Source organism: Hippocampus zosterae, chromosome 6 (genome assembly GCF_025434085.1).
Source record: "Hippocampus zosterae strain Florida chromosome 6, ASM2543408v3, whole genome shotgun sequence".
NCBI classification, from domain to species: Eukaryota; Metazoa; Chordata; class Actinopteri; order Syngnathiformes; family Syngnathidae; genus Hippocampus; species Hippocampus zosterae.
The window spans coordinates 18,805,699-18,829,719 of record NC_067456.1 but is presented as its reverse complement, the minus strand read 5'-3'; the positions used below and the strand labels follow the sequence as shown (position 1 = coordinate 18,829,719).

Genomic DNA, 24,021 nt, shown 5'->3' with positions numbered 1-24,021 from the left:
CCTTGCTATACAGACTGCAAGCCCCAAATCGCCTTATAGTTCAATGCAACTGGGTTTTTGGGCATGGCTGCAAACATCATTACCAATGCAATAACAATGGAAATTCTGAAACAAAGTCAGTGTAACTTAGATTGAAAAATACATACGAATTGTTGCCCACAGTTTTAAAAATACATACGAATTGTTGCCCACAGTATACATTTCACAAATGAGGTAACACATGCAGGGAGGGAAATGGCTTGCTCCCACACAAAAGTACATCTTTCTCATGTCTGTCCAAACAAACTTGTAATTTTTGCTGAAAGTTCAACTTTAAAGCAGGTATGCAGACCGCCCCAAAATGGAATTTTGCCACTGAAATTTAAGACTACCTTTTTTTAATTAAGTCGATCCCCCCACTCCCCTAAACTATGGGCCCTTAAAGTTTCAGTTAATCTGGAGCCTTCAGGCTTTAAATATTGATTATAATTTCCATCTTGTCACTGTCCACTTTATAGTGAGTTGAAATTTTGTGACAAAACGAGTCTTAAAGCTCAGTGTTTCAGTGACAAATATATATATGTACCCCGCTTCACTCCATCCTTGCTTTCTGGGTTCTACATAGTCTCAGTTACTCAGTTACTCGGCTACAAGTTGGAATGCTAGTGAGTGGGCAATGCAAGTGCAGGATGTCATGCTCTAATGCAATTGCCTCCAAAAGTTATTCACCGAGAAAACCTTCAATTAGTGGAGGAAGTTGATATTATTACCACATTGTTCCCCATATGTACCTTCAGCATTGTTATAAAACATTTTATGCAAATATGTCATTTTTATTTGATTGTTTTATTTTGTTCATGATCACCGTGATGTGCCCTATCACTTTTGTTGCATTTGGCTGAACATGAGAGGAGAGTCCGCTGTGCACCTCACAATTTATCTTGTTACTTTTGTCAGCTGCATGTCGTATTAATGAAAGTCAGTGAGCCAGTTCCATTTGCATCTCACTTTCCATAACATTGCCTCAACTAGGAATATGGTATGCTTTGGGTCATGAACTGCTTATTTCCTTCTTCGTACTTTTCTTTTCCCATCATTCTCAAATTGGTTGGTTATCATAATCGTTGGTTTCATTTTTTTCCAATGAACATGATGCTTTTCTGTGTGAATCTAGTCCAGATGTACAGGGTTTGATTCCAGCTCCAGCCTTTCTGTGTGGAGTTTGCATATTCTCCCCGTCCCTTTGTGGGTATTTTTTCCGGGTACTCCGATTTCCTCCCACATTCCAAAAACATGCATGGCAGGTTAATGGAACACTCCAAATTGTCCCTCGGTGTGATTGTGAGTGCAAATGGTTGTTTGACCATGCCACCCCCATGATTGGATGGCAACCGGTTTGCGGTGTACCCCGCTTACTGCCCGAATAAGGTTGGGATAGGCTCCAGCAGACCTTTTATGAGGATAACAGAATGGATGGATGGATGGATGCGTTGCGTTGCATTGCGTTGCAAGGGCAGCATTTTTAGCAGTGTAGCCCAGACTTCCCTTTGCCCAGCCACTTTGTACGAGTCTTCGGGTGACCTCACAACGTTCCTAGGCAAGCCAGGGGACATAGTCTCACCAGGAAAGTGTCCATGAGGCATCCTAACCATCTGGCTTCGTTCAATGTGGAGAAGCAGCAGCTCCCAGCCTCGGCTGCTGTATATGAGATATTTTCTTTTGGTCACAACCCACGGCTCTTGTCCATAGTTGAGAGTAGGAACTTAGATCGACCAGTAAATCGAGAGATTCACCTTTCAGCTGAGTTCCTTTTTCACCACGACAGACCAATACAGAGTCCGCATCACAGCAGTTGCTGCACTGATCCGCCTTTCGATCTCCTGATCCACCCTGCCCTCACTCATAAACAAGACCCCAAGATATTTGGACTCCTTCACTCTGGGCATGATCTCCTCTCTGACCCAGAGACTCACTACAGGCTTTTCTGACTGAGGACCACAGTCTAAGCTTTTGAAGGCGCTGATGTTCATCCCAACAGCATCACACTTGGGTGCATACTGCTCCAGTGAGAGTTGGAGATTGCAACATCATCTGCTAAAGGCAGAGACAAAATTTTGGGCCAAGCAAATCAGGCCCCTTCAACGCCTCGGCTGCACCTAGAAATGAAAAGGTTATCAACAGAATCGTTGACAAAGGGCAGCCTTGGCATAGTCCAACCGTCATTGGAAACAAATCCAAATCAATGTTGGCAAAAACTCTGACATGGACAGTTGATCATACAGGGACCGAACAGCCCATATCAGGGTTTTTGAAACACCTTCCTTCCAAAGCACTCCCACAGATTTATCCAAGGGACATGGTCAACCTTTTTCTCCACTTCACAAAGACATGCCGAAGAGTCCGCATGTTCTGCTTTCTCCAAGAAAAATATCTGTCAAATTGACGTGCTCTTCACAGTATTCTCCCCATCAGTGCACAAGTCCCGAGTCAAGATGAGCAGCACCCCATCTCCAGTATATACTGTGGCAATGATACACTACTTCCCCATCCAGAGACATCAAATGGTAAAGTTCCTTGAAGCTGTCCAGAGGTTGTTTCCCAATGTCTCAAAAAAATCTTCAAATGGCTGAAATTTTTTTAATTTTATTTATTTGTCTCGGTAAACGCTAAAGCTGCATTCTGCTTGGCTAGCCAGTAGCTAACAGCTGGCTCTGGAATCGCATGAGGCCAAAATGTACTACTTCTTCAATCCACCAACGAGTTCAGAGATTACCGCCACGACATGCAAATGATGCAATGACCATGTTTCGGGCCACAGCTCTGATCCAGAGTGTCAACAATAGAGGCGTGAAACACGGTCCACTCTGATTCACTCTACCCCGCTTCACCCGGGACCGATGTTCCCTCTAATTTTTCTTGTGTCTGAGCATTTGCACACAATCCCAGAGTACAGTGTTGCTTGTACTAGGGTTGGCAACTTCCACTGTAATCCAATATATTAAATTATCAGATGCGGTCTGTGAGCCCTGCTTTGTCTGATCATCGAGAACCTGTTTTTTTGCATCTCAGCTCTCATTAAATTATGTAAGTACAGTAATCGCTTGTTTATCATGGGGGATACATTCCAAAAAGAACCTATGATGAATGAAACCCGTGAAGTAGTCATATCATATACATTTTTACAAATATGACGTATACAATACTGTATTGAATGAACAAAACAAAAAAACTAAATGTTTTCTGACAAATAACTGACAGTGTTTCGAAATACTGTACAGAATGTATCGTCGACATTGTGGGTTTTGTCATGGAGAAAATTTGGCAAGCTGTACAACGACGAGGAGCAGAGACTGTTGACATGAGTCTACAGTCCCTTCGCCAATCAGGATACAGAACACAATGTACCGTAAAAAAATGCGTGGAAAAAAATCTGTGCAAGATGTACCGTGGTATAGGAGTTACTGTATGCCTACTGTTGTAGCTGTTCTGTGTATATACAGCAACTTCACTCGAGGTATCGTTTTGTCAGGCATTTGGAATTGATTTAGGTTTGCAGCATCAATTAGCAACAAGCCGTCTACCGCAAACTACTGTACTGCCGAAGCCAAAGCGTGGCACACGGAAGGGAAAACTCCCGCAAAGAAACAACACAAACTGAATGATGTCACATTGATTTAGGTATAACAAATGGGGCCTGGTGGAAGGCAATCATGGCGTCAATCCTGCTTAACAGTGTCAAAGACACAGTGTCTGTTTACATTTTTTTTCAGCTGTATGCCGTGTCATTTTTTTCCCCCTATAATTTGGCTTGTCAAAATTAAATGACAAATTTGAAGAGTGGCAGTTTTTGAGATAAAATGCTTCTATTATTTCTGCCTCTATTTCTGGAGTCACTTTAAATATACTCCAAAGTAAGATTTATCTTGGATGATAAGTTTTACCGATATTGAGGCTCAAAAATGGAAGTAACAAATCTTCGCCCAACTTCAGAGCCATATTCCAAAAAACTGACCACAGCTATCAGATCAAACCTTTGCTTGTTTTTTTTGTGTTTTTTTTGAAAGATGAAATTCTTTAAACTAAGAGGGTGTTTTGCCTCATTTTGACCCAGTGATTTAGTATTTTATTTATTTATTTAATCCAGATACTGGTGGGATTTTTGTGGCTGTTTTTGGTAGTGTATACCCAAGCGTACGAGTAAACATCATAGCAGGGCAATTACAAAATACTCCGAAGACTTCTACAGAGTTCAATCTTTATACTTCCTGGCCAATTTAAAAAATGACAATGAGAAGCTTCTCATGGCATCAGCTGGGGTGAAATAATTTTTAATCGGAATACAAATAAAAACCTAGGAAGTTTTTTATGATTTGGGTTTAATCTGTATGCAAATGCTGTCGTCCGCTTTGCAGTCACTTCAATCAAGTAAATTTGCAATTATAGTGTGTGTTCATATTCGTAGCTTTTTGACATAGTCTTGAATGAATTGTGAAAGAAATACTTAATTTCCCAAACACGATTCATAACTTGAGATATATGTGTGCTCCTATTGCCCTCTTTCTCAGACCTCAATGCAAATCAGGTTCTCAAATTGGTCTAATATGCCTTAAACCCAGTATAAATTGCATGTTGTTTTTTTTACCTTCTGGTATTGGGTTTGGCTTTGGTAATCTGGGTCATTCCCATGGACCGAAAGTGAGGCGAACACAAGAACTCATAAACACAAGGTCTCCTACAAAGGTCTGATGTTTCTTTATTTTCCCCTTGGCCCAGCCACACATCCGCCTCTGCTTAGGCCCCAGGTCCCCCTCCAGCCCCAACCACCTGTGAAGAATTACAGCCAGCATGCTAAAAAAAAAAAAAGACCCTCCCTAGGGTGACCCAAGCAACCCACATGAGCAAAACACTATAAAGGCAAAACAACAGAGTTGAATAGTTCAATTCCAATTCCAAGCTGCTTTATATTTGGAAACTATTAGACTTCAATCAAGGGTATTATTCAATTATATATATATATATATATATATATATATATATATATATATATATATATATATATATATATTAGAGCTGTCAGTTTAGCGCGTTTTTATTGGCATTAATTTAAATGAATTTTAACGGGATTCAATTTTTTCTCTCGAGATTAACGCGGCACACGTCACAAGCGGATGTAACGTTGCTCTATAAATACACCAGAACAAAACTACTAGTGCGCTGCAGAAGTCCACGCCCATGTCTGTTTTGCCAGCCATGGCAGCGCGAGACACCGAAAACGGATACTTAAAGAGTTTATGAATGGAAAGTTTACTTTTAAAAAGTTGCCAGATTGCTCCACTGACAAGATCAAAGTTACCTGTTCTTCTCTCTCTGTGTATCATACAGGTATACGATGTATGCCACTGACGCGATTGTTACTTGTTTGGAACTATTTTGTGTGAAGGTTACAGCGTTCCGTGTCCATATAAATAGAGCGGGTGGAGCTTCTCTGTGTTCGTCTGACAGTGACGGTGCGCAGAGGCGGTGACATGACAGCGAAAGTTCAGCGGTGCAGTGGTAGCGACCTAGCGAAGATAAAACGTCTCCAGTGTTGTCATCGAACCAAGTGTAGTCACCCGAAATGAGGTAGACACAAAAACCGTAGAGAGACTTCCGCGCAAGACGTACCAACATAATCAACATAGCCTGACTTTGTTAGGGGGAGTGAAACCCCCCTCTTTCAGAATGGTTTGCCCCAGCAGCACGGGGGAATGCTTGCGCTTGTTTTGAATACAGCGGCACATAACGAACACTGGTGTCCGGGGTCTAGTTATTCTCCAACAAACATACAGAAACAGACTGCTGTGTTCAAAGCAAACTTGAGAAAAACGAAGTATGCAAGTGTGGTTTAAATCCACTATAGGCTGAGTACTAGTTTACTTTAGATGTGCACTTTATAATGTTATATTGCTCTGATTTGATTTCATTAAAAAAGCTGTTAAAGCAGCTGTTGTGTGACAAAATATTTTTTTTCACGGTTGTTGATGGACAGTAATATTGTGTGAGAGATTATGTGTGAACAACTGCTCCAAGTGAAAAATGTAAAATCATCATCATCATCATCATCATCATCATTTATTAGCTATATATGTATACACATAACAGAATTCAACAGGTGCGGACGCCTGTTGAAATTATTTCAGTAAATATTTGCATTTGGCACATAGAAAACTGATTCATGATTCCAAATTGATGAGAGCATTAAAATGGGGGAAAATAGGACAAAAAATGTAAAAGGAAATTCAGAAACGATAAAAAATACGTGAGTAATCACGATTAATTTTTTTAGTTCATTTGAGTTAATTATGACAATTGAATTTCTAATTAGATTAAATATTTTAATCGTTTGACAGCTCTAATATATATATATATATATATATATATATATATATATATATATATATATATATATATATATATATATATAGGGTTGCCCAGCAGTTAGCGTGTCGACCTGGTCAAATCTCGGCTATGACCTCCCTGTGTGGAGTTTGCATGTTCTCCCCCGGCCTGCGTGGGTTTTCTCCGGGTACTCCGGTTTCCTCCCACATTCCAAAAACATGCATGGCAGGCTGATTGAACACTCAAAATTGTCCCTAGGTGTGAGTGTGAGCGCGGATGATTGTTCGTCTTTATGTGCACTGCGATTGGCTGGCAACCAGTTCAGGGTGTCCCCCGCCTACTTTCCAAAGACAGCTGGAATAGGCCCCAGCACCCCACGCGATCCTTGTGAGGATTAAGCAGATCGGAAAATTAATATATAAATATAAATATGAAATATATATTCATTTTCTCTCGCTACATTAACCAAGTGCATATGATAATAAAGGTAACATCTCAAATCACTTGTTTCAGTCGTTTTTGTTTTTTTTAATATATAAAACTGTGGCTAATATTGGAAAGACATGGTGAAAGACCTTTGTTTGTATATTTTAATAATCAAATCTCCAGGACTGAAACAAGTGATTTAAGATGTTACCTTTTTATCATATGCACCTGGTTAATGTAGCGAAAGAAAATGGCTTGCAATGCAGTTAGAGATTAGCAAAAGAGCTACCATTAAAAAAATGAATCTCGGCATGTTTCAACCTAAAGGTTGAGTTTTAGTTTGCACAATATTCGCCACATTACTTCAAATGTTGTTATTGCTTAATGTACCTTTAGGCACCTCAGAACTAGCCAACATTAGGGAAGAGTTTTGATTCTCATCATTTATTTTGCAGGTATACTTTGACTGCGGCGCCAAGGTGGATGTGGTGGATGCACAAGGACTGATACTCTCTCCCGGCTTCCCATACAACTACTCTTCTGGGACCCACTGTGTTTGGCAGTTCTTTGTACCTGTGGATTATCAACTTATCCTTGAGATATTTGACTTTGATGTGTTTGAAAGCCACGAGTCTTCCGCACAGTACTCGGTGATTTCCAGTAATGATGAGGATGATGGAGAAGACGAGTTGACTTACGCCCCCAACAGTTTTTCAGCGGATGAGCCTTCATCAGAAAATATTGATCAGATCGATCAGAGGGATGCCCCAAAGATTCAGCGATCCTCTCAAGACAGCGAGGTGGAGCCAGAGGTGGTACACCAACAGTCAGCAAAAGTCTCAAACTCAGCCAAAAGATCTATAGCTCGTTCCTCTGGCCGTACATCTCCACCGACCGCTTCTCTTCTCCTTACTGGAGCCATGTTAAATTCAGATAAAGCTCTCAACACGGCCGCCTTTTCCCATCTTGGCATCGACATCAACTCTAGTTCCATTCCAAGCGTGACTATGGCAACCGCAGTTGCTTTGCCACAATCCGCTGAAACTGACACTACACCTGTGAGCCCTGAAACGCAGCAGTTGGGGCTTGACGCCTGTCCCCATGATGTTCTCTATATCTCAGATCTCATCACCTTTTCCTCAAGGTTCTGTGGATCAAACCGACCTCTGAGCAGCCAGTTGGTGTTTGGCTCTAGTCAGGAAATGGTGGAGGTAATCATGGAGCTCATCACGACCACGCATTGGGGCCGGGGCTTTGCCCTTCTCTTCCACTACAACAATCTGACCAAGTCAGGTGGCGAACGAAGAAGCTTTGTTTCTACATCTGCCAATGTAGACTCTGTACTGGCTGCTGTGAGTGGAGCTGCCTTCTTCGCTTTGACACTCACCAGTGTTCTCTGCGTCATATTCAGGTAATGTCTGGAAACATACCTTCTGTATGGAAGCACATTTAGAACACGTGATTCCTACATAAACCCCTTGCCTTTTTTTTTTTTTTTTGGTCTTGTGAAGCCCGCTTTATAGGTAATAGGATAAGTAATAAGTTCACATTTGAACTTATGTCTCGGTTCACTTCAAACCGAGACATATTACACACCTCTTACATGCACTTCCCATTGACAGGGAAGTGCAAATATTCCCAAACACTGCCTCCAAGTAACAAATTTTAAGACTCTGTGTATCTTTGGAATGGCACATGGAGTTATGGGATGTTAATGTCTTTCTGCTTGCCACAAGTGCCAATGCAGCTACCAGAGATGTGTTACTCAAGCCGGTCCTTGGCCTCGAGGACCGAAGGGCGGTCCTTGGTCCTCGGAGTCAAGTCCTTGGTCCTTGGCCTTGGCCTCGGGAATCAAGTCCTTGGCCTTGGCCTTGGCCTTGGCCTCGGATTGCCGGTCCTCGGACACAATGAGGGATTAGAGCCTCGAAACACTTGTATAAGGACCCAAACATTACGAATGAATCTAATAAATTCCATCCAAGGAAACCCATATTGATGGTTTAACTCTGGCGCTGTGAGAGGGGCGGGTCTGCCACTGACAGGTAACAGTTAGCGCAACGTATAAAGAGCGGCATCACAGTTAGTTTCAATCACGGTTTGTTGCGTTCGGTATCGGCAGTTTAAATAGTGTGTAAAGCCTTTCTGTAACAGTTGTGTCTTTTATTTAGTTATTATTGCAGAGTCGTCATGTTTGTGCGGTCGCACTAGAATGTTTTTTTGAACCAAGTAATTTGCGTTACAGCTGGAGTCAATAATGTCGCGAGTTAACTTCCGGGTTTGGCCGTTGGGATTTGGAGTCCTTTTGCTCGATTCCAGTAATGTTTGCTGAATGCTTTCTCATGTTTGGAATCATGAATATTGATAATGCATAGTTTAAAATCATGGTTGATTTAATTAATTTTTATGATTATTGTGAATTTGAAGGTATTAAATTAATTAATGTAGTATTAGTGGGAGTGGTAATAATAGTAGTACTCAGAATGTTTAGAGATCAGCCATCTCGTTACCTCCGCGTCCAGCTCCTAGACGCATCATTTTCCCACAGGACGCACAATTCCAAACAATGTGCCAGTGTTGTGTCCAAGGACCGGCAACCCGAGGCCAAAGCCAAGGCCAAGGACCAAGGACTTGCCTCCAAGGCCAGTGACCAAGGACTGATTTGGAAGCTGAGGCCTGGTCGAGGACATGTACAAAACAATGCTATCATACCACTTGGCAGGTCTTCATGATTTGAAACACCCCTCCATCATAACCCCTTGCACTCCCTATCGCTTGAATGAAGTGTTTTTATTCAAAGAGTAGAACAGTCAGGGTACGTACAACATGTTTAATGCAGTGGTTTCTTAATGTGAAGTAAATCAACACTCAACAGGCATGACATGGCACGAAAGATAAGTTGAGAAATGACACCTCAATGATCAGAAAAGTATGAGTCCCATTATGCATTGAGAGAGTCCCAAATTTCGAATTCTGAAATGGTCTACTTATTCAATTGCATATGATAATAACACAAACAACAACATATACATACAATTATAAACAAATGTTGCAAAAATTTAAATAATTCAGGAGCAGGCCTGAGGATTTCGGCTCTTTGAAGTGAACGATGAGTTGTTTTTAGACGAAAAAAACCGACCATGTAGAGTAAGGTATTTTTAGCCCCAAAAAACCGACCGTGTATAGTAATGCGTTTTTAGACGAAAAAAACCCCACCATGTATAGGAAGGCGTTTTTCGACGAAGAAAACGACCATAAATAGTAAGGCGTTTTAACAACAACAACAAAAAAATGACCATTTATAGTAAGGCGTTTTTAGACGAAAAAAACGACCATGAATATTAAGGTGTTTTGAGCCTGAAAAACCGACCATGAATAGTAAGGCGTTTTAACAAAAAAATAAAAAAAAACAACCATGTATAGTAAGCCGTTTTTCGACGAAAAAAAACGACCATGTATAGTAAGGCATTTTTAGCCCCCAAAAAACGACCATGTACAGTAAGGCATTTTTAGCCGAAAAAAAGACCACGTATCGTAAGGCGTTTTTAGCCGAAAAAAAAGGACCGCGTATAGCAAGCTGCAATTGCAGACTGCTGAGCTATAACAAACTCCGGTGACGCAGGTCACGCGCCACCGTGGGTTAAAGATTTATCTGCTTTATTTTATTTAATTTTTAAAATACTTTTTGTGAAAATGAGACTGATAGGATGATTAGGGTGGAGTGTGCAATAACACAAAAAATATATTACTAACATGCACAAAGACGCATAAATGGTTGTTTGTTTGTTAGGTTTTTTTCTCCTCTACACCCCTCGCGATCGACTTCGGACCAGTCCGCGATCTACCGGTCGATCACGATCGACGTAATAAGCACCCCTGCTCTAGTTCAACCAGTACAGTTGAGTAATCAATACTGTCGGTGCATATTTCCAACTTATTTCCTCGCTTTGTTTCCGTGTAGAGTATTTTTGTTTTTAAGTTGTATCTTTTTCTTCCATGATTGAAAATGTGCTGTCTAAATTGTAAATTCTCAAACCAGCACATACGCAGGCAAAAAAATTGTCATGTTAACTCAGCTCTAAGTCCCGATTCATGATGTGCTGACCTTTGATGATAAGTTCGGTTTGGTAGCAAGTGTGGGGCTCCTTTGATGGAAATCAATCTCACTATAGTCAGTGGGACATTGAAGGTACGGCACCTGGCAATCCGTGCACACAAAACTGAGGCTGCCTGAAACTGAATGGGCGGGGAAATGGGGTGAAAAAGGCACAACGAGTAGAAAAAAAAACCAGTGTGCATTGAGTTTGGTGCCAGTAGCTTTGTCATACATTCAAGGGGTATAATTTACTCGCCTGTCCATCGCAGGAGACAATAGACAGACTCTGGGAGTTTAGTGGTTTGTAATCCTATCTGTTTGAAGAAGATGGCTGTGTCGGCCTCCTGAGCCAGAGCCAGGAGGGTAAAGAGTTATGTCAGCACCTTGAAAATAACCTGAACTGTGTCTGCATCTTGGGGTCTGATTTAATCACATCCCAAATACTGGGAGATAAACCGCGTGTTCACTTACTCTAACAGATGTTGAGGGCTGTTGGCAACAGGTGTAAAAGGGGGTGAAGACCTCAGTATTTAAGAGAGTTTTGCGCTCTCTGCAGCTCTGATGGTTTTCACCATGGAGCATTTGCAAGTGCTAAATGAAGTTTGAAGTGATGGAATTGGAAGTGGCCCAAAAACTATAAGTGGATTACAGAAGATACTGGTAAATTGATTGAGATTAAGATTATTATGGAGAAGACAGCAACAGCCTAAAAGCCAATGCCATTTTTTATTTAGTTCTTAGGGGCTGGCGAATGGCTGACTTCGCCGATGCTTTGTGAGAGTGCGCGTAAAACCTTGGACGTCATACCCGCCAAACTGCTCTGAGATAAGCCAGCAGCAATTGTCACAGTGTGTTGAAATAACCAAGATGCAGAGAAATGTGAAGTTGAAAGGAAGGGACGATGGCATGACTCCTTCTTGTGACTGACTCAGCCAATAGATTGGGGATCACTAACATGTTGGCCGCGGGCACAGTTTCGCTCCTCGGGACCACATCAATAGCCCACGAGCTTGTTTGACAAATAGCTTGCCAAGGATGGACGATTGTGATTTCCTGGGAACATTGTAGAGGTGATAATTTGAAAATGTAAACATTTGCAGAGATTGATAGAAATAAGGTGTTGCATACTGATATTTTTCTATTTTCTATCCAGTTAAGTCATCCTTGAACTTGTGTGAGAACTCATTAACATGACCAATTGCATGGACTAGAAGAATGTCATTGATTTTGAATAACAACATAATGACAGATAACTTGAGGAAATGTATCAAACTGGTAACCCTTCGCAATAATCGTCAGGTTGGTGACCCCCACCAAAGATCATTCAGAAGCTTCAGAACAGCATTCCTAAACAGCCAATAGGTCTCAGATTTTTTGGAGAAGTTTCAATAATGGTTAAACGAGCAGAACAGTTTCTCCACTGTCTCTCATTTTGCCTGCCATACATTGGTGATTGGTAACACCTGTGTTTCAGATGTACTTTTTATCCATTGATTCTCCGTAACACATTTTCTCACAACAGTTGCGGGGGTGCTGGAGCTTATCCCAGTTGACTTTGGGTGAGAGGCGGCGTACACCCTGAACTGGTCGACAGCCAATCGCGGATGTGCTATTTGAAAACACAAAATTAGCCATTGCAAATTGTGTCAAGTTCTATAAATTACATTGCTTCTGCGGAATTAAGAAATTACGCTCCTTCCGCAACAAGCAAAACTAATCAGCTTCCACATTTGTTTGTATGCAGAATCAGGTTTGAACCCGTTTTGAGTACATCTAGGGTATAGGGTTAAATCTGTCACGTAACTCCTTAGGCTCCAATTTTTTTTTTATGACAAGGAAATTGAAAGCAAATGTCCAATAAAATGCAACCACGATTAACAGTAACAACCAGATTTATTTGAAAGCCAGGAAATGCATGATCATGAAACTTTAAGCCCATGAGCAGCCTCAATGGGAGCCTTTTCCTCTTGAAGTACTCCTTATTATTTTGAACGACTTCCCACAAATCAGTAAAACATGATGAGAGAGGCCAGGTCTTGAATGCTGGAAAGCAGTGCTGAGATTACATCTCAGGGTCCCCTCTGGTTAAAAAAAAAAAAAAAAGCAGCCAAAGGTGGGAGAGAGTCACAGCATGCATTCCCGTCAGTTGGCTGGTGTTTGGTAATGGGCTCAGTCAGCTGTAAGAGCAATTTTTAATAAGTGGGTTCTTGTTCAAATATTTCAGCATGCTTCATTGGCTCATTTGGAGTTAAGAAAGGGATGGAAATATAACTGAAAATGGGTGAATAGATGAACAGTCCTGTTGACAGCGTTATCGAAAATAGCACATCAAGCTAGTGGTTGCCATAGTTGTCACCTACTGGAAATGTAACATGTTAGACATACTATATTTGCTGTTAACACTATAACAACAACAAAAAGTGGTGTAGGGAATCTCATTTTCCCATATTCTATACGGAAACACCCAAATACACATGAGAAATGTATTTGTTCATTTATTTTACAGACCCAAACTGTGTCTGAAAAGAGAGAGCTCCTGTGCATCCACCAGCCCTGAGGTATAAATACACTAGTACACTGTTTTCTGTTGCTTCCTTGCTTTAACGGGGTCTGTTGAACTTAACTACAACAATACTGAATATGTCAGAAAAAGAAAACTGGCGGGGGGGGGGGGGGGGGGTCAGACAAGACTTTTACTCGGTAAAACACACAGTGAATATTCAAAACCAAAACAGGCACTCTAGAAGGGTCATTATACTGTATGTTGTGTTGAGCAACTCTCCACATAAAAGAAAGTATTGCCGCTGTCTGGTTTGGGGTTTAAACTTGACTTGTCATGTTGTGCTGTAGGTGCCAGAGGCAGTTCAGAACATGAGGGTGGAGGTAAGTGAGCTCCAACCGATGGCTGAGAGTCAGACCAACCAGGAGGTTATCAGGGATCAGGAAAACAAGTACAGCCCACCACACACAGGTGAGTAGACACACAAAAGCTTCAGACTTCAGGCTTGCACATTCCAAAACCATGGACATTAAGCATGCATGGTAACTGAAGACTACATTTTCCAAGGGTGTCAGTCTGACAGTCTGAATGGTGGTGGTTGTTTTGTTTTTGTTTTTTAATATGCGTCTTGGGTGCACTCTGCCTCTCGCTCAAACGTCAGCTGGGAATTGGCTCTACAGCGACCCTAACGAGGGCAAGCGCTATAGAGAATGGTTGAATGGATGGCGGACACTGAAGAAATTCCCGGTCAATTTTGAGCTATCCTGAGCCATAAAAGACTATGGTTCGTCATTGATCATCAGTCAACGATCCGGGCACTGTGGTGGCCGACGTGCAAACGCGCTGCAAACGGCTGAACGCTGCAACCACAAATATGCTTCAGCTGGAAAAAACAAAACTAAAGACAAACACAGACATGCAAACTGAAAAAAAACCCCAGAAGAACTGCAAAATAAAAATGCTGCAAGTAAGAAAAAAAACGTCTGTTGCAAGTTTACGACACGAAACTGAAGTCTGCCAGGCCACTAGGGGGTACCTCGGGGCAAGTCTTGTGAGATCCTGCCCGTTTTCTTGTGTCATGTGAACTTTTATTCACCACTGTCTGTACTTACAATACAATACGTACAGAATACTGTAAGTACTGTAACTGTAATTGTACTTACTATATGTCTTGTGTTAATTAGATATCATGCAAGCTTTTTATAGCATGTAAGTATGCTGCTTAGTTATAAAACAGTCAAATGCAACATGCAGACAAACATAGTTTTTATTTTCTCCAGAAGATGGCCAATTACAGCGGCTACTCATCAGGCAATCCCGCTAAGGTCTTTCCAGAGGTTCTGGTCTCACATTGTGGTTCTTGAATTCTCAGTATGTGCGTTCATCTTTCCATTTGGAAGAGTTCCTCAGCTTTCATTTCCCAATTAAATTTAAAGGCTACTTTAATAGGCTACTGTATCCTGTATGGGGATGAAATAAAATTAGTGTTTTTGAAATATTTTGTATCCAGACAATTATTCAAACATTTCCAGCACCTTCAAAAACACATTTGGTAAATTGAAACAAAATCATATGTCACCGGTGTTGCGTGTGTGTGTGTGTGGGGGGGGGGGGGGGGGTAAGTAAGTAAAACTTACTTATTTTTAGGTAAGTAAAACTTACTTACCTAAAAATAAGTAAAATTTTGGTTACATTTTTTGCTGCATTTTTGTGGGACAATATTTCAATTTGTATGTACAGTATACAGTATATGTTCAATATTTTTTTCACTTATATAAACAGTGTCTTTGTGTCCTCCTTGCTTCTGCTGGTCCCCTATTAATATCATTGGCTCCTGTGAACCGTACCAAGTATTACCTTCACTGGTCCAAGTGGGGAACTGTTGGTCTGTGCGAGGGGTGCCTCATAGTTATTCAAACCTAATTAGTGGTGTAACCCTCGTTACATATGCGCATATTTTGTCATTATTAACAATGTCATTTTTGTCATAAGTCTTGTTAGGAAGTGTGCGGTACGATGTGGCCCTTCGGTAGTGGTGATGAAAAATTGTGCCCCCCCCCCTCCATTTTTGTTGCTCAAACCTGCCCTACACCATTGAGCAACTGAAGTTGCACATCAGGCGAGAATGGCAAAAAAATTCCACCGATAAAGCTCCAACAATTAGTGAGCTCCGTTCCCAAATGCTTATCGAGTGTTAAAAGGAAAGGTGATATAACAGACTTGCCATTGTCTCATCTCTTTGGTAACATGTTGCAGGCATCAAATTGAATGAATAAGTGAATTATTGCAACCAAAAAAAAGCATCAGTTTGAACATTAAGGATCTTGTTTTTGTAGTGTATTCGATTGAAAGTAGGTTGAAAAGGTTTTGAAAGGGATGGAAAAAAAATCTAAAGTGTGTCTTCCTGTTGCTAGAGAATGCTTTCTTAGATGCTGGGTTACATTTTTACAATTTTTTTTTAACTCTTTCCTCAGTGAGTGCTGTTGGTGACAAGTCCCAGAATACGGAATTGGACCTTTCCTCCAATGGTTTGGCGGAGCTTGATTTCGGTCCAGATGAGGTGTTCATCATATCGTCAGGCCCGAGCCCAAAAAGGCCATCCTTCTTGCAAGACAGCTATGTATGCCAGAGCATCTAAAATCTAAACAAATTAATTGATTGGTTATTGGTTCCAGCCTAGGCTTTCACTTACATATCTCAGATGAAATGAATCTCCATCCATTTAATACTGCCGGTTCTGTTAAGGTTTGCGGGTAAGGGGGATCCAACTCACCTTGGTCCAGAGGCAGGATGTACCCTGTTCCCAGTCAATTAAAGGGTATATATAGACAAAAAAAAACATTGAAACAGATATCCACTTCTATGGACCAAAAAAAAGTATGTGTAGAAAAACATGCAGTTCCACACAGAAAGCTCTGAGCGGAGATTCAAACCGGGAACCTTTGACTCTGAGCCAGATATGTTAACCGTATGGTACACCATTGTACATGCACCACAACAACATAAAAACAGATAAATGCAATCCACATCACTTGCCAACTGAGCATTGCGATTTCCTTTGGATTAAAGGCATATCGTTCAATGTAACGTTGAGAGCAAACCATAGTGGCGAAATGGTCTTCATGGCTCTGTATTGACCCATTGCGTGTATTGAGTCCTCAATGGTACTTGCTCACATGCGCCTCAACCCGTTAAAAAAAAAAAAACCCAAACAACTGACTGTCACTAAATGGTCAGGCAAAGAAAGTGTTTTGCGCAAGCATTTTCTTCCCTGCTTGCTTTTGTTTTCTCCTGGAATAGGCATTGGCATAAACTGTTTTGGCAGCTTTTTTGAAGGCCTGGCAAGCTTTTCTGTAGCCTGGGCTAATGGAGTATTATCGGCAGAGCCAGATTCCTTGTGCCAATTATATGTGTGTGTGTGTGTATCGCATGCATGCTTTGGTACACGGTGTGTGGTCTGCCTGTGTGTGTCCTCCATGCAGACGCCCCTGTATATAATATAATACAATACATGTTGCTTTGGTTGACGGAGGCAACGCGGTCTTTCTTGACTGGGGATCTGTCCTGTTCATCAACCCAAGCTCTAATGTATTGAACCATATTTTTTTGTGTTGTTTTTTTTCTTGAAAAAGGATGTTGCATTTTAGCAACATACAGCAATCCGCCCATTATTCTGAATTTAACAGAGATCTTCCATCTCTTCCCCCTTTGCCTCCCATTCTCCGGTATGTCTCACAGCATTCTGGTGTGAGGCTCATTCTTCACCTTGCATTTCAAACCTAAAAGTCCTCATTGTGTTTGGGGTGCTTTGGGGACCAGAGGAACATTTTATTTAAAGCCCCAGCTAATTCTTGTCTAGACAAAGCTAGCTGTTAGTGACTCTGTGGGAAGGATTATTCGAGACTTGTTCTCCCACTGATGGGTGCAACCCCTAAAACCTTAGCCCTCCCCGGAATAATAGCAGCTGACCGATCAGGAAGGATAATGGAGCATGCACACGTCCAGCCTGTCAATCATAATTAGCCTTTCAAAATCAAGTTGAAATGAATAGACAGTTCGGCAACAATTAATAGCTTTCAAAGTCATTTCAATGGTAAACTGGATTGTAAGATTATGGAGTCTGTGTTTGTTTGTTTGTTTTGGTTTATTTTCGCTGTAATGGCATAGAGTCTATACCTACTTTTTAATCGTACCACTGCATTCTAAAATAAATTAGTTCAGTCACCAAAAAAACTTTACTCCAAGGTAAATTATACTATATGTGTATTTCCCGAAACATAAAGATTTGTACTTTGAAGGGGCATCGGCTTCACATCACAACGTATTTCCACCAATCGGCTCCATGATTGCGACCTTCAGTCTGATCTGTTTAGAAATTTGGAATTTTGATAATAACATGCACTCTTTGGTGTCAAGCACATCAATACATTAATGAATACCAGTGAATGGCGGTCTTTTTCAAGGTTAAAAACACAGACAAACAATCCTTTTGATGTGCGAATGCTGAAAGCAAAAGTTGAACTACTTCCACATTTTTCACCCTTATTCCAAACATTTGACATTTTTCAGACTGAATAAATAACGAATGAGTCTGTGAGCCAAACATTCTCAGTTGGACGGCTTTCTGACTGAGCATACCAAGCAGACCAGTGCACCTCCCTCTCACCGATCCATTCATATAATTATTATTTAATTAATTGAAAGCAGCCAGTGGGGAGAAGTGAAGGTGTAAGGAGGAAGTGGGTCAGTTCACCGATGTCTACATTGGCAATTGCTAAATAAGACCAATGCAGTCACTGCTTTCTGATTTTCATGTCCAGCCTCGGTACCAGAGATGCGTGCTCGCTTCGATAACAAGGCCCTTGCACAGTGCAGGCCATTGACCATTGTGTCTGCAGTTGAGTGCCACCTCCAATATTTGCCCTATTTGCGTTCAGTGGGTATCTCAATCGTAATTAGTTAGTCAGCCCTCTGTTGTTTTGCCTTTTGTTATGCTGCTTACAAGTTCCACCTTGAACATAAAAAAGACCCTAACAAACTTTAGATATATTCACTGCTGACATTTTTCCATTGGTGAAACCAGGTACTCAGGAAGTACAGTTTTGATGTGCCGGCTCTGCCAGGGTTCCAAGCCCGCTAAGTCAACACCATATGGCAGGGGTGTCCAAACTTTTTGCCAAGGGGGCCAGATTTTATGTGGTAAAATGTCGGGGGGCCGACCGTGGCTGACATTCTTTACATTGAACAACAATATTGTTCAACAAATTTTAGTAAGCCAGTCTGTTTCACATTTCCATTTTTATTTTAATTTCAACAATCTTAAGAATTTCTTTTGGTTCATTTGAAACAGGAATTTGAAATATGACATATCAGTCAATATAAACACGGAGTGATGTCTTGTTAACTCGTGAGTGATGCCCTCTAGTGTCTAAATGCTATTACCTGTACTCATTTAGTGAATGCTATTACTCATTTAGCCACTAGAGGGAAGCAGTACTCTATGAAACATCACTCACCAGTCTACGAGACCTCAGTCAATGCAACACGTGTTCCATTACGCCCAACCTGCGGGCCAGACGGCACTGATTTTATGACGGGGGCCGAGGGCCGGATGAAATTCGACCGCGGGCCGGATCTGGCCCGCGGGCCGGACTTTGGACATGGCTGCCATATGGCATTGTAGGGCAGACCACTGCATGTTGATTGCTCATTTTCCCGTCGTAATAACGTTTAAGAATGGCTAGAAATGACAGGTCTTAACACACAAGCTAACATCAGCTTCTTCTGCTCTACATTACTGAGCGTATGCAAGTGAATACTTCAATTGCTTGTTGACATGCTCTTGTTTCACCTGATAGGTTTGACTTCTCTCTTTTTACCCTGAATAATATATAATATATTTTTTAAACTTTGCTGAAATATACACTTCTACATACTGTGGGTGAAATTGCAGTGTCGAATGATACATATATTCCTTTAGTGTGCCACTGTGGGTGCAGCTAATGTCAACGCATTTGCAAGGCATTTTATTATACTTTTCGGGGTGAACAGGAGATCTGACTTTTTTTTCCTATTTTTGGAACGTTTTTATATTATTCTTATATTTTCAGTTTATCACAAATCCAGAATCACTTGCTCCTTGGACAACATTCTCATCTGCTTTGTGCACACATGGCTCACTTGACGTTTTGTTGTTTTAGCAAAGGGAGCGGTTCCTGAGGCTCAGTGACACCGGTCCCGGTCCTGTTGGCGACTGGCTCCCGCCTGACTCTACCACCTCACCTTCTGGTCCCACCATTGATGGAAGTGGCAGCTGCGCCAGACCCAGAGCATGGAGCGTACGCACCTTCCAGGAATTCCTCCCTCCACTGCCGCAGCTCCATAAGAAATGGTGCAGCTGGAACTCGACCAGTCCCTTCACCAAGCTAATAGACAGCGTCAGTACAAGAGCCATTGCTGTGTTTTCACATACAGGATCACGTTTGACATTCAAGATTGATACAGACTTTGTCAATACACAAAATGGGCCTGAGTTCATAGACAGTGGCGGGAATCTCAGTTAAATCATTCAAGTGGTCCACACTATTTATCAGATGTCATTTGGATAAACTGTTCATGGTTGCTGTTTGCTGTGGTGCTGCCACAAAGTTTTGGGGTGGCCAGGGTGACCCAACGCGTGGCCATACACACTTGCACTTCTCATTTTTGGGTCACGAGCGGACAAACCAATACTTGGCTTAATTTGACCAAACAGTTGGGTCGTTTTGTACAAAACACCCCCCAAATATTTGGTTGGTTTGTACAAAACGATGCGGAAAGTTGTGATTCTGCTTTTTTTTTTAACCCATATTGGCTTATTCTTAACCCAATTGTTGTTTTTTTCCCTAAGTCTTCCTTACTGAAGACATATTCTTTTACAATTTGCATTGTATACATTTGAAAAAAAAAATGCATTTGTTACTAATAACTTGGCAGAGTATCAAGGGTTCGAAGAGCAATGCATCCATGTGAAAGTGGCAGAAAAGTCACAGCTATCAAAATCTTTCCCGCGATATAGGAATGGCCATAGAGTGACAAGTGGTGCCCTGATGACCACCGCCCCTCCCTCAGCCCCCACATAGCTCCGCCCCTGGCTGTTTGGTATGGTTGACCCATTTAATCCCACCGGTCACATTTGTGAAGGACAACAATTTAATTTACAGGTTTCTATTTTTTTTATTACTGATTACTTAAAAGGGCTAACAATGACACCTGATTTTTACTTATAAATGTCTGGGAAAAAATTGGGATTAAATGGGTTAAACCTGATTTAGTTTAGGCTCCCACTTCCATGGTGTGTAGGCCAGGTGGTTATCAAATACAGTATGTGGCATTCTATCAGTATGACAGTATAATCAATGCGTTCAATTAGGGCAGCATCTTGAATTTGGTCCTCTTAGTTGAGCTTTTCACAAGAACCTTTTAGAAAAGGCGTCTTTTGGGTTCATTTCCGGCTATTCCTGTTGATGGCAGGTGTTGCCCCGCCTATGAGTTACTTAGCCACTGAGGTTTTTATCCAAAAGGGTGATTAATTATTTTGGTACGTTTCACATGCCTTTGCCAATGCTTCTCCAATGTTTACCGTCTGAACTGTTTATGTCAGGGGTGGGCAATTATTTTCCCGGGGGTCCAAATGAGAAGCAGAAAATATTGTGGAGGGCGGGGCCAAAAGTTAGAAATAGAAAATAAAGATGGCACAAGGTTTTTGTATGCCAGTAATAATGTAACATTCTCCTCCACCATCACACTCAGCACCGGTTCTCGTCAAGGATGTGTACTGAGCCCCCTGTTGTTCACGCTCTACACATTTGACTGCTCTCCGACTATTATTAGCGGTCCAGTTAGCGGAAAGTTTTTAACATGATAACAATCAAACCATTCTATGAAATGTTCATTCACTCGAGCACTCTGAGCATGGAAATTGCCAGAATCGGACTGAGTAAGAATCGCTTCCTTGTTTATCAAAGTCTCGTAGATTTGAGTCTTTCCGACTCCAGGCGTCTCCTGAATGTTTCGTACTTTGTTACCCGCTTCGTTTAATCAGATACATATCACTTTCCCTTTCATGGTCATTACTGTCTCCCTCTTTCTTCGTCTTCCCGAGCCGGATTAAAAAGACTAACGGTCCGGAACCGGCCCACGGGCCGTAGTTTGCCCACCCCTGGTTTATGTAAATCAAAATGTACTTGCTGAGAAATAGTCTATTGTTGAAGACGAATTATCCTTTGTTATTGCAGGCACCTCCCGGTTTGGGATCTGATAACAGGAAGGTTTTCTCAGCTGTTCACCTGGCGGCCAAGACCGAACCAAGCACCATCTCCGACTCTTCCATCAGTAATGCTTCCTATCCACTTGCTCAGGCCGCCCAGAGGCAGCGGCGTCTGAACTCGGCAAGCAACCTGCGGCGCTCCCGCTTCGCGGGGCCTTGTTTTGGTCTGCTCTCTGGGACGGCAGTGCCTACCAAGACCACCGGTCTCAATCACACGCAGAGCTCCGAAGCAGAACCCAACTCTGTTTCTTCTTCCGCCATCCAGGCTGACATTGAGAGTCACCAGGCAACAAAAAGATGTGATTTCCCAGGTGAGGCCGATCACTTGAATGTACCTGTGTTTGCTATCTCTGAGGAAGAGGACCGGCAGCCTCTGGTCTCAGCTGAGCACCTAGGCCAAACCACTGGGACCGCCATCCAGAATGGACTGGTTCGGGGAATATTTGACAGCAAAAGACCTGCCGGTATGACTTCCAGCCTCAGCCCTCAGAATCAGAGGGTCAGACTGGAGTGGCGGCCATTCGGGAGCCAGGTGTCAAGCGGGGGTTGTCCAGTCCCTTCCAATACACCCGCCGCCATCAATGACTGCCAGTTGACACACAGCCAGCCTCCTGTGTTGAGCAGTGTAACCAACCACATGTGACCAGCAAGATGCTTGCTAAATAGACTGGTGGGCCAGTAAGCATTCCTGAACCATCGTTAGTGCTCGCTGTTTTTTTGTTGTTTTTTTTTTAATGTAACCTACTTAAATGGGAGAAATCAACTTTTGAAAAATGATTGCTACTTTCTGGAATGTATTATTCTTCTGGTTGCTGCTCAATATATGCTGAGGTCCTAATTGCTGCGGTTGAAAAAAAACACTTTTAGGACCACTTTTTTCAAAGTCCGATTTGTGTATTAGTTTGATGCATTTTGGTGAATTATTATCCTCCAACCATGACATTTCATTCAAGTGTGTATTATGTGAAAAAACTGTCATATCCTCTGGCCATCACCCCCCCCCCCCCCCACCCATCTCATACTCAGTTCCCCAAAGTATAGGTCATACATTTATTGCTTGCAAACATACAGTGTATTGTATACTTTAATTGGATTATAAAAGGGAAATGAAAACACTGTAAAATATACTGTATACTAACATATAGCAGTAGATGAATAGAGAAAAATAAAAAGCAATCATAATAGTATTTATAAAATGAGTTCATATGAATTAATGTGAAGTTTAAATAAGGTTTGTCGTTCTTAAGTAGTGTACCTAATGTGTGGCAATAGTGTGTATTGAAGACTTGTGAGATCGCAGTCCATCATCTGCTCATGTTTTGTATGTGCTGATTGCCACATTCTGCAGGTGGCCTTCAACAAAACAAGAATTTTAATAATGGGGAATGAACAAATGAAGATAATGATTAAACATGAAATTACATTACACTGGTATATTTGACACAAATTTGAAAACATGCAAAATATGAATGACAAAAAGCAAGTCAGGCCCTGTCAATTTTTTTTAAATGCTCTGTTAAAACCACAAATCAGAACCATCTCAAAAACAATAGTAGATTTGCCCCTCCAAAACACAAGGGAATTGTGGCAAACTGAGTGAGGGCATCTTTTGAGTCATCATCTGAGTCATTCCTGGGAGCTGCTATGAGTTACAGTGAGCATTGCTTCTTCCATCCAGCGTGGTCAAAAACTTTCGAAAAAGTGAGTAAACATGTTCACGACTTTACAAAATAGCTCCCGTCTTGTGGCAAACGCAAAGTAGTACTCCAAAGCCTCTTTAATACCATTTCCTGATTGGAGCGGCTTGGTACTGTTGTTGGCTTAGTGTGCCCAGATCTCCGGTGGGGAATAATTAAAACTCAGCCCTTCTGTCGGGAGATCGACTGGACTGGTGCAGAGGGTCTGAGCTGAGCTGCTGTGGAATGCCTGAATGGACCATACACCATGACTAGGGGGGTAAAATAAACAAAACAACAATCTTTACACCTTGACTAAATTCTGTGACAAAGGAAGGAAAATGCGCATTCAAAACAAGTTCACACACCAGATCAGGGCTGTTAATATTGTCCAAAACAATAAAATAAAAAGTACAGACAAGCCGGACTGCAAAACACCACAGGCTATCCATGCTTCAAGTCACAACAATTTTCCGGTACGCCTGGATGGAAATGAATCAAGCACCTTCTAATAACTGCTTTAAAAATACATACCGTGAACTTGGAAACATACATGTTTAAGGGACCGTGACAACAGTGAATGAAATAAAGGTTGTTGCATGAATGGAGGAATTTTGTGCACATTTAAAAAAAAAAAAGCAATTTATTTATTTATTTATTT

General features: G+C 41.6%; 1 protein-coding gene across 1 annotated transcript in view; it reads left to right on the top strand.

Annotated features, from left to right (window-relative positions):
* si:dkey-112e17.1 (uncharacterized) overlaps positions 1–22,384 on the top strand; it is a 29,662-nt gene extending 7,278 nt beyond the window's left edge. The window contains exons 2-7 of the mRNA XM_052066986.1: positions 7,239–8,194; positions 13,383–13,434; positions 13,727–13,847; positions 15,851–15,996; positions 19,577–19,813; positions 21,653–22,384. Coding sequence (XP_051922946.1) covers positions 7,239–8,194; positions 13,383–13,434; positions 13,727–13,847; positions 15,851–15,996; positions 19,577–19,813; positions 21,653–22,327 — 2,187 coding nt within the window. The 3' untranslated portion in view covers positions 22,328–22,384. The remainder of the gene's footprint in view (positions 1–7,238; positions 8,195–13,382; positions 13,435–13,726; positions 13,848–15,850; positions 15,997–19,576; positions 19,814–21,652) is intronic.
* Positions 22,385–24,021: the final 1,637 nt, after the last annotated feature.